At 38.9% G+C, this 15,365-nt stretch overlaps 1 protein-coding gene across 2 annotated transcripts in view; it reads right to left on the minus strand.

Moving 5' to 3' along the window:
- The window catches only part of METAP2 (methionyl aminopeptidase 2), a 35,277-nt gene extending 23,182 nt beyond the window's left edge, over positions 1-12,095 (minus strand). The window contains exons 1-3 of one of the 2 annotated variants that reach the window (XM_046646303.1): positions 11,872-12,095; positions 9,983-10,087; positions 3,675-3,740 (exon numbers count right to left, since the gene is read on the minus strand). In XM_046646303.1, the coding sequence (XP_046502259.1) occupies positions 3,675-3,740; positions 9,983-10,087; positions 11,872-12,022 (322 nt within the window). In that variant the 5' untranslated portion in view covers positions 12,023-12,095. Of the gene's footprint in view, positions 1-3,674; positions 3,741-9,982; positions 10,091-11,871 lie in introns of both variants that reach the window. The other variant, XM_046646301.1, reaches the window with a different exon arrangement.
- Positions 12,096-15,365: the final 3,270 nt, after the last annotated feature.

Here is a 15,365-nt window from a genome sequence, read left to right on the forward strand (position 1 = left end):
CTCCCATTTACAGTTGCTCAGGAATAGAAATATTCAACTCCTCAGAACTCCATTATGTATTTAAAAAGTCCTGCCAGAAAGAACACTTCTAATTTTTTTTTTTCATTTACTGTACTGGAAATGGAATAGCAAATAGAAGCTGGTTTTCATAAATAAAAATGAAATAAGCAACAAGAAAATAAGAAAGAAATCCTATAGCAATAAAGTAAAAATATAAAGCCATTATGCATTAATAAAATAAGTAAAAATCTTATTTTAGGGGTATATCAGTATAACAGTTGAAGAGTATTCATATCCAGGGCTAAAAGACGCCATATACAAATTTCCAGATAGCTGAAAAAAGTTACAGTACTTAGTACACATTTATGGATATTATCTCCCAAACTGTATTCTAAAACACACTGTTTCAAGATGCTTTAAAAAAATATCTAGAGATTTGTCTTCTAAAATTTGTCTTAAATACATAAGAGCTAGTTATATAGTTCTTACTATACGAAAACTGCCTTTTAGTAATGAATGCTGTTCCAAGGAATGCCAGGAAGTTGCAGGAGAGTTAACTTATGCAGTAACGACTTGAATGTATACCTGCAGCACTTCCCAACTATACAATTGAAGTATGTGGTTTCCTTTTGATTAGAACTGCTCTTATGTTACGGATTTTTGTCTTAAATTTTAATACATATTTTGCTTTTTTTATTCTGCAATGGGGAAAAAAGGACTGACACAAACAAAAACACAACTATTTACTGAGCCAAATTATTTATCTATGGAACCATTTTTTGGTTTCCTCCTTTTAATCCAAACTCTCAGTATGTCACGAGCACCAACTGGTTTTCTCCCTTGACATAACGTTTAAAAGTATAACTTGGGAAACACTGTTTTAGGTTCCTCCTAAGAGGGAACATTACAATTTAAAATCAAAAAAGATCTTAGAGATCATCTAACTTAGCTTCACACTCAATCTAGGAATCCCCTATCTAACACCCTGACAGACGGCACTGAACTCCTGACAATGGAGGCAGTCACTATCTCCCAGGCTAAAATCCATCCATTTGGGGAGAGCTGTAACTGTTAGAAAGCTATTCCTATACTAATCTGTCTCCTTGTATGTTACTTCTAGTTTTATTCTTTGCAGTTAAAAAAAAATTTACTTTTCATTTCTACTGATTCCTCCCTATGATGCGAAACCACTTTAAATGACATGGTTTTTGACACTTTCACCCACATTCACCAAACCTAAATTTGTCAATGTTCCTTTTAAGTTAGTACTAGAATTGACTTCTGTATTAACAGTCCAAATAAGACAATTAGTATAAGACTGAACTGCTGATTCTAAAAATCCTACTGCTATTGAAAAGTTAAGACTTCCTGCTTTTTAGTTCACATTGTACTCGTACTCAAAATCCTTAGGATCCTGCCACCTGTACTAACTTTATATATGTCTATTACATTTCAGCTTATTAATATTAGCCTATTGTCTCAGCTTTCCTGATCTTTTGAAATCTTGATTTTTGTCAACCAAAATACTATCTCATCACCCTCAACTTTATCTCCTCTACAAATATGATAAAGATGGCTCTTATATTGTCCAGAAATTAAGATAGTTAAAGGACTCAACAAGATCATTAGAGAATAAATAAAAATATCAGAGTTGAAGTCTAGCCTTTACCACTTATTAGCTGTGACTTGGACAAATGACTAAATGTGCCAAGCCTCAGTTTCCTCATCTACAAAATGAAGAACCAGATGAAATCTTGGATAACCTTTGAAAATTATAATGTACTATGTCCAATTTATTATCTAAAACTATGAATAATTATAATCATCTGTACTGCAGTTACCATTAATTATCATTTATAATTCTCTCACTTTATAGAAGAGGAAAATTAGGGCAGTGAATTGCTCATGATTACATTATTTGGCTTCTTTCAGAAGTGATTTGTGATAGCCTACCAGTATATCTAAAATACACAAATAAGAGACATTCAAAGTAAATTAGAGAGAAAAAATTAAAACATGGAAAGAACATAAAATAGAACCTGAAATAATGTGAATACAAAAATCACAGATTTGGCTTTAAGCCCTTTAGCAGTCAATATATAAAAAACCAGGTTATTTGCATAGCTCACAATGTTTCCGAAATAAAACACATTAACTACTCAGGAAAAGCACAATTATTCTTGATTCTAAGACCAGACAAAAGAGTGTCTCTTGAGAGTGCTCATGAAGAAATACAATGAACATCCTCAGAGGAGGCACAATAAAGGCCGATGGCACCATAGTACAACCTCTGTCAGTGGAGGAATTCTACCAAGGGCAAATACAAAGCAGCCCCTAACACTCCTTCCTGCTTATCTACCTTCACTAGGGAGCAATTTTAGAGTATTTGGAGAAACAGATATTTCTCAAGCCATGCCCATGTAATATCACTTCTCTCAGGCACTTTTATCAACTTTTGAACAGAAGAAATACGAATATCATAATCCCCAAGGAAAGCAAGTAACTGTGCTCATTAAATAGACACTATGCTAGGGACAGAACTGACAACCTATGAGTAGAAGGCTCTAACAAGGATAGATGCCTAAAGAGAAAGAAGGCTATCCCATTTCCACCTGGAGACACATCAGGAGAATGGCTAGCAGAGCCAAAAGTTGTCTTAAAAAATAATTTAACTGTGTCTCTCAACACAGAGATAAAAAAGGAAGTCAAGCCCTCAATATTCCAATTCACACAATTTTAGCCTGAAAGATTCTAAAGGAAGGTATAACCAGACAATCAATGGTTTTGTTTTCTTTTTTTAAAGATTTTATTTTTCCTTTTTGTCCCCAAAGCCCCCTGGTACATAGCTGTATATTTTCAGTTGTGGGGCCTTCCAGTTGTGGCACGTGGGACAGTGCCTCAGCATAGCTTGATGAGCAATGTCATGTCCACATCCAGAATCCGAACCGGGAAAACCCTGGGCCGCCAAAGTGGAGCACGCGAACTTAACCACTCGGCCACGGGGCTGGCCCTCAATGATTCTTAACAGCCCAAAGGACATCCAAGGTTAGAACTTAAGTGTTCTGATTCTCAACCTAACCTCTATTCTGTAATACTATAGAGCCTCCCCTTAATCTCTCTAAAAGAGTTTCAGGTCCCTGAAGATGTTTCGTTATGTCATTTATAGAAACAAAACACAAGTAGGATCATATTTTAAGTGAATTAGCGATAGTGCAACATAAATGTTATTAATAAAATTTCACCATATGCACAAATTTTAAATAATGGGACTCCTCATTAAATATAGATTAAGAATCTCATAATTTCAAAGGTGGCAGGTGAACAGCAAGTTGTTTATCCTATACCACATGGTTGGACACCACTCTAGTCATCCCTGACAGAATTATTATTTCAATTATTCAAGTTTTAAATCATCAAGTTTTTAGGAACTTATCCCTAAACTTGCAGTAAATGCAACCAACTTATTAACATCCTTTAGCTGAATAACAGCTAAAGAAAATACCAATAAAATTGTTAAACGAAAGTACTTGCAAAATAGTGATGAGTTGCACTAATATACCTCTACTGAGCCTAAATTTATTTCCCTGACATACACCAGGATCTTAAGCAACTTCAAACCTGCTGCTTAACAACCACTTCTAATTTGTCAAGTAAGATCAACTTAAGACACTAACGTCCTCTCTTCTTCTTCTTCTTTTTCTTCTTCTTTCCAGTTGCTCCATCTCCATCACCATCTCCATCTAAGAAAAGACAATTTCAAGTACATATTCATTTAAACCTCATAAGCAGGACAAAGCAAGCACAAGCGGACAAGTATACACACACACATAAAATGCATCTTAAATAGCATACGACAAAGCTGACCCAGTACTCTTAGACAAGAATTTTGTATATTGCTAGCTTTAAATATCAGAATTTGACTCATGTAATCAAAAGCACTAGTAAACTTTACTTTGACTTACTCTAATGCTGAATAAGATATTTTTAAGAATAAAAATATATTAAATAAACTCCTTTTTCAAACCTAGGAAAAATAACTAGTGTTAGTTTAATACAACGATGATGACAGTAATTTCATCTAAAATAATACTAGTTACAGTTTACATATGCTTTGTAGTTAAACATTTGTATTTCATAACCTCATGAGCTTCTCAAAGCAACCCTATGAGGTAACAAAGAATGTTTAAGGGATGTGCCCAAGATAATCCCAACTGGTAAACAGCAGAATTGGACCAAGAATATGTCACTTGATTCCTAAACTTGATATTTGTGGGTCTCATATTTTAAATCTCTTTCCTGTACAGTTATTAGAGAAAGAGAGCTCTCCTTCTGGGTCAAATTGTATGCAAAAATCAGAGGGCAAATTTACTTTCCCTGGGTTCATAGTTCTCAAATACTCAAAAGAACCTGATGCCCAAAAATGGGGGTTAATAACTATTTTGAAAAATAGTTGGCAAACAAGTACCCAAAATAGCCATGATCTGCCTGTCAGTTTTTATAACAATCTTCTGTGCAGCCCATGCCTGTACCCTTGAACTGTGAGAAAAGATAAAGGATACTACTATGGCCAAGATTAAACAAAATAATGACTTAAAACATTTTAAATAAAGATATCAGAAAGAGACCTAGGGCCGGCCTTGTGGCCGAGTGGTTAAGTTCGTGAGCTCCGCTTCGGCGGCCCAGTGTTTCGTTGGTTCGGATCCTGGGCGCAGACATGGCACCACTCATCAAGCCACACTGAGGCGGCGTCCCACACGCCACAACTAGAAAGACCCACAACTAAAAATACACAACTATGTGCCGAGGGGCTTTGGGGGAAAAAAGGGAAAATAAAAATCTTTTCTACCCACAAATCACACTGCTATGAAAATAAGAAAGAACAGGATGCTGTCCCAGACAATTAGAAGCTGACAATTTAACAGTATGCTTGCCATATAGTATTCTTTAAAATGTTTCACCTAGTGGCAGTAACTCATGGCTAGCATCAGTAATGTTAAACAGTGAAATCCACATCCATTAAACAATGTCAATAACTACTTACATTTTTTGCTCAAAGAGCTCCCTTTCTATTCCTAGATGAGCATTAGACATAAAAGAAATTCTCTCACCATGCTACCTACTATATTCTCCTATTATAATTATTACACAAAATTGGAATCATTGGTTTACACTGACCCCTACTTGTCTGTGAGCTCCTTAAAGATTAGACACCATTTCTTACATTAAGCATTGTGCCAGGCATTTCATATTCAGTCTATTCTAAATGAATGTTTCTTTAATCAATGCTTCTAAATAAATGAATGTTTCTTTAGTTTCTTTATTTTGTTTATATTTATTTTCACCTAGATGAGAAACAGGAAACAGTAGTTTAGCAAAGAGGGAGGCAACATGATCTAGGGATTAAATGGGTTGAGTGATAGAAACTGACAATAGCTGACAATCTTTGACTTAAAAAACTGCAATTCCTCATGTTCAATCTTATAAAATTAACAGGAACTGGAAACACAAATCTTGCTGACTTACTCATTATTGGTTTCTAGATTCAAAAGCCTAATGAAAATAACATGAAAAGTTTTTGGAAAACACAACTTTCAATTTCCTCATGTGTCGTATACTCTAATTCACATACTCTGCACTACAATTTTAACAGTAGCCTTCTTCGTTTACCCAACAAATATTTGCTGAGTTCTTAAGTGACAGGCAATAGGGACAGAATAGTAAACAAGATAGTCTTTACTCTGGAAGAACACACAATGTTCAGCATACTACTACCTACACTAGACTCAACCTAAAACAAATGCTTCACGATGTATAACGGATTTTACAGACACACTAAAAATCCTTCCAGCTGTGTGACCTTGAAAAGTTATTTAGCCTCTCTCTACCAGTTTCCTCTTCTTTAAAATGGGATGAGACAAAGCTCCTCCTATGGTACTTGATCATCCCTCTGAGGCTAATTACTTCATCCAAGGCCTATGTTCGGTACAGAGAAAGTCACCATTTATTGAACTCTTGTGCCAGGATCGTGGTAGAGTCATCATTTGAATATTAAACTATATAGGCTTATAGTTCCACCCATCATATCATGCAGCAATTTATGTTTTTACTTGTCTTTCATTCACAGCATCCCAGGATAGTCTTAACAAGCAGAAACTGTTCATATTTATTTCTGTATTAGCACTGTGTGCAATTCAATTAATATTTGTTGAGTGACATCCATATGGAAAAAAAAAAGGAATCTCAGTCCTTATCTTTCACTATATACAAAAATTAATTCTAAAAGGACCACAGACCTAAACATAACAGCTAAAAATATACAAAACTTCTTGAAAAGAACACAAGAGAAAATCTTCATGACCTCAGAGACAGCAATTATTTAACTTTTTGGACTGGCCACAAAAAGCATGACCCATAAAGGAAAAAAATGGATAAATTGGACTTAATCAAAATTAAAATCTTTTCTACTGCAAATAACATTAGCATGGGAAAAAATATTCATAAAACATGTATCTGACACAGAACTTGTAACAAGAATATATAAAGAACTATTACAACTCAATTCGGCAACAAATAACTCAATTGAAAAATGGACAAGAAATGTGAACAAACACTTCACAAAGGGTATATGAAAGGCAAATAAAAATACGAAAAGAGGTTCAGCGGCCAGGCCCGTGGGCTAGTGGTTGAATCTGGCACATTCTGTTTTGGCAGCCCAGGTTCAGTTGCCAGGGGTGGACCTAAACCCCTTGTCAGCGGCGATGCTGTGGTGGTGACCCACATACAAAACAGAGGAAGACTGGCAACAGATGTTAGCTCAGGGGGAATCTTCCTCAGGAAAAAAAAAAAATCAGTCATTAGGGAAATGCAATTAATGTCACAATGACATACCACTACATATCTACTAGAAAATTAAAAACTAACAATACTAAGTGCTTATGAGGAAATAAAAGATGTGGAACTCTAAACTACTGCTGACAGGAAGACAAAATGGTACAGCCACTTTGGAAAACAATTTGATAGTTTCCTATGAGGCTAAACATAAACTTAGCAGATGATCAACAACGATACTCCTAGGTATTTTCCCAGAAGTGAAAACATATGCTACACAAAGACTTGTACGCAGATGTTCACAGTAAACTTTATTCATAATAGACAAAAACCAGAAACAATCCAAATATCCATCAACTAGTAAACAGATAAATAAATTTGGAATACTATTCAGCAATAAAAAGGAATGCACTACTGAACTATGCAACAAATGGATGACTTTCACACTATGTGAAACAAGCTAGACACACAGAAAAGCTGCATGCTGTAATGACTCCATTTACATCATACTGTAGAGAAAACTATAGGAACAGAAAATATACCAGTAGTTGCCAGGTGTCAGGGTGTGGAGAAAGAGAAGTGACCACAAAGGAGCACTAGGGAACTATTTTTTTTGGTGAGGAAGATCAGCCCTGAGCTAACTTCTGTCCAATCTTCCTTTATTTTGTTTGTGGGACACCACCACAGCATGGCTTGATGAGTGGTGCGTAGGTCCACACCTGGGATCTGAAGCTGTGAATCCCAGGTCGCCAAAGCAGAGCATGCAAACTTAACCACTATGCAATGGGGCTGGCCCAGGGAATTTTTTTGTGAGATAGAAAGAAATGTTAAATGGAAATGGTCTTCATCTTGGTTGTCATAGCAGTTACACATTTGCAAAATCTGTCAAAGAGTGAATGTACATAATGTACAACATCAAAAGTAAAACTTAATGTAAACAATGGACTTTAGGTGATAATGATGTGTCAATTTAGGTTCATCAGTTGTAACAAATGTACCGCTCCAAGGGAGATGATGATAATGTGAAGGCTTGCACGTGTGGTGGTAGGGGGTATATGGGAAATCTCTACAGCTTCTGCTCGATTTTGCTGTGAACCTAAAACTGCTCTAAAAAATAGTCAGTGGTTTAAAAATGGTGAATACTGGCCCGGTGGCACAGCAGTTAAGTGCACACGTTCCACTTCGGTGGCCTGGGGTTCAGTGGTTTCAATCCGGGATGCGGACATGGCACCGCTTGGCACGCCATGCTGTGGTAGGCATCCCACATATAAAGTAGAGGAAGATGGGCACGGATGTTATCTCAGGGCCAGTCTTCCTCAGCAAAACGAGGAGGATTGGCAGCAGTTAGCTCAGGGCTAATCTTCCTCAAAAAAAAAAAAAAAAAGGTGAATATTAGCCTAGGCAAATTATACTTTAATAAATCTGACTTAAAAATGTACTGAATGAATTACTCCAAACACATTACCAAATGCCCACAGGATTAACTTTTCACACCAATACCCCAAGGTTCAAATTAAACATATCTAAAATTAAACTCACTAGCTTCTTCTTTGCCTGTAAACCACCTCCCCAAATCTCCTAACAAACTCTCTCTCTCTCTACTTCACTAGTTCAGTCAACAGCACCAACATTCTGTCACCCAAGTTCAAAACCCTAGAGTATACTAATGCCTCTCTTTATTTTTCATAACATTCTTCTTCTAAAAATGCTCAGAAGCTCCCTCAATGAATCATTTCATATGGCCAGTTTGCACTGTTCACTATGCTTTGAATACTTTCTCAGCATTGTCCCACCCCAAAATGTTCTCCTGTTTGGTTTTATTCAAGTTCCATTCCATCCAATAAGCCTTCCTTCAGCATTCAGCCCATAACTCCACTTCCAAATTTCAATAAACTTTACTGCAGGTACCAGTATATCTTTTCACCTCTATGTTTTGTCTCTCCACTATACCATCAGTTTTCCTTTAGAATAAAGATTCTGAAATACTAGCTTTCCAGCCCCTCAAAGACTTCTCACAATAGATTAGTAGCATTGGTTGATCCTGATTACCGAAATGAATTAGGAAAATGATTATCCCAAACCAGAGGGAACTCCTAACATTCCTAAAATCTTCATTAATACATTGAAGAGTTCTAATCTGACAAGCAAAATTTTCTCCTTCAACATCAAGAGATTCATAAAACTTGGCAGCGGTGCAATGGAACAAGGCACACTTCAAGATTAGCACTGTGATATTCTACACATAATGGGTCCAGAATATATCTTTCTAAAGGAAAGACAACTACTCTGCATTATCCTAACACGATAATTAAAGTACAGCAGGGATTTGCTGCTGAGGGTTAGAAGGCAGAAGCCCAAGCTGGCAGTGCTTGAGGTAGAGCAGTAGGTCACAACCGCAGATAATTGAGAATGGGAGAGCCCCATCACCCCCACCACCCCAAAAGAGGCTGCAGAATAATAATTTAATCACCCCTTCCACTGTCTCACTGATAGCAACAATTCCTAGAATTCTAACAGTAGTTGTCTTTAAAGAAATCTTATAGCACCAAAATACAAGAAGCTGGGGTAAGGGAATTTATAACAGAGTCTAGAAACACTCCAATATCCTCCTTTGAGAATATAGAGAGGTAGCTTTGGTACAGAGAGTAAAAGGAATAGACGTGGCATCCGGTGCTAGGTTTGAAACTCTGGCTCTAGTCTACACATACCAGCTGTGTCACATTGGGCAAATCACATAACCATCATTTCCCGAGAAGAGCACCTACTTGGCTTCGTTTTCTGGGGGTAAAATGAGAATGTATGAGAAAGTATCCTAGGATAGTGATTAGTACACATTAGTTGTTCAACAAATGTTAGTTAAATAAACAGTCCTTCAATTTTATCTTATTAATACTCACCCAGTACTTGGCTTTTTACCAAGTACCTTTTTAAAAGTTGAGATCTGTGTTACCTAAGCAGTCATCCAACATATCCAATTTTTTAAAGAGTTGCTAATAAATACCTTTTCCTCTTTATCTATGACATTGAGGCTTTAACATCAATTAAGTAAAGCGTCAGAGAATAATAGACTATATAGACAAACAAGTAGATTTTGTTCAAAAGAACGTCATATTTTCTGGTTTTTCTAACCACAAAGATCAAATTAACCATTTACCTTCATCGTCATCATCTCTTTCTTTCTCTTCCAACGCTTGTCTTTCCAACTGTCTTGCTACCTCATCAACTGAGGTTCCTGATTCTTTATCAGGTTCCTGTTGTCCTGCTGATCAAATACAATAACATAAATCAAATCTAATGATCATACTTTACCACTAGAATATGTTCTAAGTATCCTGGAAAACACAGAACTCCTTTCCTGATAAGTGTCCAGCAAACAAAAACAGAAACATTACTCCGAAATAACAAAATTTATTTAATGACAGAGAACAATGTTCCATATCTAAGTAGTGTTGTCCATTCAACAAAATATCCATTACACTTTCTCTGGCCTAGCAGCCAAAAGATAAACAAAAGTGTGTGTTGGTCCCTATCCTTAACTAGCTTAACTTGTTAAAGCATTTATCAATTAGACTACAACAAATACTTTACTAACCAAACAGGTACTTAAGAAAGGCAATAAATGTTGGAGGCTTTAGTTAGGAAAAGGATTTCTGTTGGACACTGGGGCTTCAGGGCTTCATGAGGAAAGAAGTTGTCAAGCTGGTCTGGGTAAAATCAAACAAAATAGGAAAAGATATTCCATTACTAAAAACTAAAATTCTTCAACAGCTTAGCAGAATACCAGCCCCCTGCTGTGGAAATTAGTACAATCTAGTTGTAGTAGCAATATGTGTGCGCAAAAAGAGACAGTACTACCAGGTAGCACGTAATAAGGTGACATTTTGGTCACTGCAGACGATTCATATTGACAGATACAACTGTTAAAAACATACTGGGGTCAGGGTGCTGAACACCTTAAAGGACAAACAGAAGAGTGTGGATTTCATCCGAAAGCCAGGAACAGTCCCTAGACTATGCCCTGGCACTAAATCTTGCTCTGGAAGCGTCCCAGCACCTACAACTCTCCCTCGTCAACTCCCATCTAATCAGAATTTCAGAAGGATATAGATTAACCCTCTCCAGCCTCCCACAACTCCACCTTCATCACTTCTGGCCTCTCCATTTTTCTCTCATTCTTTCTGTGGCTGATTTTCATTAGAAACACGTACAAATAATTTTTCCCAAAATTAAGGACCCTGCGCAACAAAAACATTGATTTCTCAAAATATAATAGTTAAGTTCCTAATTCATAATCCAAGTAAACTTTCAGCTGTTTTCCTTGCCTTCCCAGGGGATTTAGAGAAGTTCCATTCCGAGCCACAGAATATCCCATCTGGACTGCCTGGCAAGTGGCATCGTAATTCAGGCCTAAAAGCCCTACAGCTTGACGACGCTGGGGGATTAGGCAAGTGAAAAAATCGCACCGCCACCACCACACATCCTGCAATCACTACTCAGTGACATGAGCGTGTGGGCACACGCAGACACACACCTCCCAAAAGTGCAGCCCGCAACGCAACAGAAATCCCTCTGCACACTGGGCGGGGGGCTGGGGGGTGCGGTCAAGGCACCAAGACTTGCCAACTCCACCCCCACCCTTGACAAAATATGTCCCAGGTTGCTCCAGCAAAGAGGAGGCAGCGCGGGTCAGAACCAGATTTTTGGAGAGGCCAAACCGCAAGGAAGGTGGCAGGACAGGGTCCTGTGCCCGGCCTGTGTGGGAGCCGAGTTCTGGGAATGCAGGGACTGGGGTCCCCCAAAGCTACCTCAGGAGAAGCTGAGTCCCCCTCCCCCACCCCACCCTCACCCGCTCCCTAGTCCCGCAGGAGAAGCAGCCTCTCCCCGGGACTAGAACTCTGTAACCTGGACCTGACATACGCTCAGTCCTGGGAAGCAGTCCAGTCCCAGGCTCCAAGTCCCTAGACCCTGTCACCCCAGCCGGGCCTGAGCCGAGCCATCCGGCCATCCCTGGTGGGGACCCTGGAAACATACAACTCCCTTTACCTGTGGCAGCCCCTTTACTCTTCTTCTTCTTCCGTCTTTTTTTCTTGGCTGCCTCCTCAGCCGTAGAGGCAGCTCCCTCCTCCCTGTCGTCTGGATCCAGGTCGCCATTCAGGTGGCTCCCGGAGGACGCTGCCTCCTCCACACCCGCCATGTTGCCCGAGAAAGCGCGAGGGAGTGAGACCGAGCGGCAAGGGCCCGCTCCTTCTTCACCCGCCTACACCCGCCACGCCGGAAGCTGCTCTCGATGGTAGGGGCGCGGGGAATGCCGGGACGGCGGCGGACTCGCCTGCGGCGGCGGCGCGCGGAGTCGTCCTGGGGCGCGGCCGCAGCGGTGCTTGGGCCATGGCCTGCCGGGCCTCGTTGTCCTCGGCTCGGGCCAGATGGGACGACTGTGTCGTCCCGCGCCTTGGGCATGTCCCGGGTAAATATGCCCGGGTAGGGTCAAGTTGAATGCCCGGTAGACAGGCGCGGCCCCCAGGAGAGGCGAGACTCAGGGGGGACCAGAAAGTTTTACATTCGCGGTTTTATAAAACACCCCGGAAGTGAGACGAGGGACAAAAAATGTGTTCACTTGTACACACTCCTATTCTCTGACTCGAAGGACTGCGTTGTTATTCACAGTTAGCCCTCACGGCGAGGCCGTCCAGGCACTCAAGGAGATGAAGCTGCAAAGGGGACTGAAGAGGCAGGCAGAGAGGAGGCTCAGGAGGCTTTTATTATTAGAGAAGCCAAGGGAAGACAGCGCCTCCCTCCAGGAGGGCGTGATGGACTGTGTTGAGTGCTGTTAAAAGGTCAAGGGAGAGGACGGGAAAATGTCAGGTGTGTATAGTAACATGGAAGCCACTGGTGAGCTTAGCAAGAGCTGGTTAGGTGGAGAGATGGAAGCCAGGCTAAAGAGATTGGGGGATCGCCTGGAGGGGAGGAAAGAGAAACTCCCCTCATCCTTCACGGTTCAGCTTAAATGTGACTGCCTCAGAGAATCCTTCCTCGACGATATAAGTCAGGCCCTGCTCTTACAACCTCTCAGGGAATTCTTAATCTTTTTCCATGACAATTTGTAATTAATTTATTTGATTATTTGTTTTACGTCCCTCTCGCCAACTACCTTGAGCTCCGTGAAGACAGGAACACTGTGAATTTTGTACTCAGTCACCAGCACCTCCCTCTAAACTGGAGCATAGTAGGAGCTCAGTAAATACTTATTGTATAAATAGCACTTAAGAAGTGCCAAGTACTTTACATTCATTATCTCATTTAATCCACTTTTGAGTTGAGGAAATTAGAGTTTTGGTAACTTGCACCAGGTCATACAGCAAGTATGTAGCTGAATTAGAATCCAAACCCAGGTCGTCAAGCCCTAAAAGTTTAGTCACTGTATTCCACCTTCCCAATTGAAATTTCAAGTCAGTTTAGCAAATTATTTATTGATTGTAAACTAGAAGTAATTTTTCTCTGTGGAAGATACAAAAATGAGTAAGACACAAATCTGTACCGTCAAGAAAGTTTAGGATTCAATGAGACAGACATGTAAATAAATAAGAACAAAATAAGGTGCTAATCCTTTCCTTACGTCATTTATTAATTCTTTTTTATTCCAAGTTAGTCTATCACAAAGGTGAGGAATTTTTAAAGGGTCTAAAAGATCTTCAGATTGGAGGCAAAGATGTGGCAGATCACCTTTAGGAGGCATCACACCCTTTTTAAGGTGCAAAGGTACTGCTAGAAGCCTTTTAACATCCTTATGAGTAAGATCTAACATCAAAAACGTCTTCAAGCTTTGTTGTGAGTCTTCCCGGTTCTTCTCTAAGTTCTGGGAACACTTGTGCCATGGCTGCTACCTCAGACCAGGTTCAGCAGGCACAGGATCCTGAGGGACAGAACCTGTAGGGTTGATAGATGCATTTTGGCAAAGGGATGCTTGAGATATAAGTTGATCTACAGAATGATCAATGTCAAAATAAAGTTTGTTCAGTGAAAAAAATAGGATGCTAAAATGAAATGGTGAAACAAAATAGTTTCTTGGTTGTAAAGGGATTGTACTCTGCTTCTCCCCCTTTCTTTCCTAAAAAGAGGCAAGAAAACAAAACTGAGATAATAGTAAAAAACGGTCCATAGCTTAACAGTATGGTAATGGATATTTGCTGGATGATTATTTTCCAGGAACCTCCAGAGTTTCCTCAAACTAAGTAACTATACTTAAAGTAACAGCCCAAGACACTCCTTATTTTCATCATTTTTCTTCATTTGGTTTTCTCGGCTGAAGGAAATTGGATGGTGTAAAGCAATGAGAAACGTTGAAAACCTAAGTAAGAATCTAAGAGAAACTGTGATAAATGTAACTCAATACCAGCACAGGTTAGAATATTTTTCTAATTATGTGAAGTCATTTTGTCTCAGATGGTTAACTAGATAAGCAGACAAAAATAGGGAGTTTTTTTCCTTAAAGAGATACTTTTCCTATTATAAAATCAATGCACTGTAATAAGACACATTTATTATTCTGTCCAAAAAATGTATCTGCTGAGAAAATATTGATTCCAAAATGGACAACATAATTAGTCCCAGCCTTATTTTCTTTGAAGTCCTTGCTAGTGGTACGGCTTTGGACAGTCACTAATCTCTCCAAATTTCAGTTTCCTTATTTGTAAAATGAGGATAACAGTAGTATCACATCATAGGATATGCAAATTAAATTTCAAAATGGAGAGAAAGCACTATGCTAGCACAATGTCTGACACAATAATGATAAGTGTTAGCTAACATGACTGTTAGTAAGCCATGCTCTTGAAAACTTTCCATTTGTGTGGATTATATGATGGCCTAGAGAGCCAAGGCACACGTTATGATGTGACCTTTGGCAATGGGTTAACAAGAAATACATTAAGAAAAAATCGGGAAAGCTTGATTGCTTGACATTAAGGGAAATACTAAGGATTTTTTCATATCTTTTTGGTTAAAAATGTGATATAAGTATTTAAAAATATATAGATGGAATGATCTATGTGTTTATACCATCACATTGGGGATTAGGGCTTCAACATATGAATTTTGGGGGGAACACCATTCAGACCATAACACAGACATTGCCGAATGTTCCACTGGAGAACGATAACACAGACATTGCCAAATGTTCCACTGGAGAAATAGGCAGGGAATTGCTCCTGGTTAAGAACCACTGGCATAAAGGCATGAAAGAATGTCACATGTTTAGGGGAAGTTCTTGATGAGGAGTAAGTTTATTGAGACAAGATTGTAAAGGCCCTTCTATGTTAGCCTAAAGAGTGTGGCTTTTACTGTAAGGGCCGATGTGACATGTGACAAGGGATATTTAAATTTTAATATTTTAAAAAGTGCCCAAAATAGAAGACCGCAACACACATGTCAATAGCATGTCAACACAATGAGTCATATGTAGCCATTAAAAGCCAATAAAATGATATGCATATAGATTATGTGGATAAATTTAAATGCTTATATAATACATGCAGAGATTT

The sequence above is a fragment of the Equus quagga genome, chromosome 19 (assembly GCF_021613505.1).
Source record: "Equus quagga isolate Etosha38 chromosome 19, UCLA_HA_Equagga_1.0, whole genome shotgun sequence".
In the NCBI taxonomy this organism is placed as follows: domain Eukaryota; kingdom Metazoa; phylum Chordata; class Mammalia; order Perissodactyla; family Equidae; genus Equus; species Equus quagga.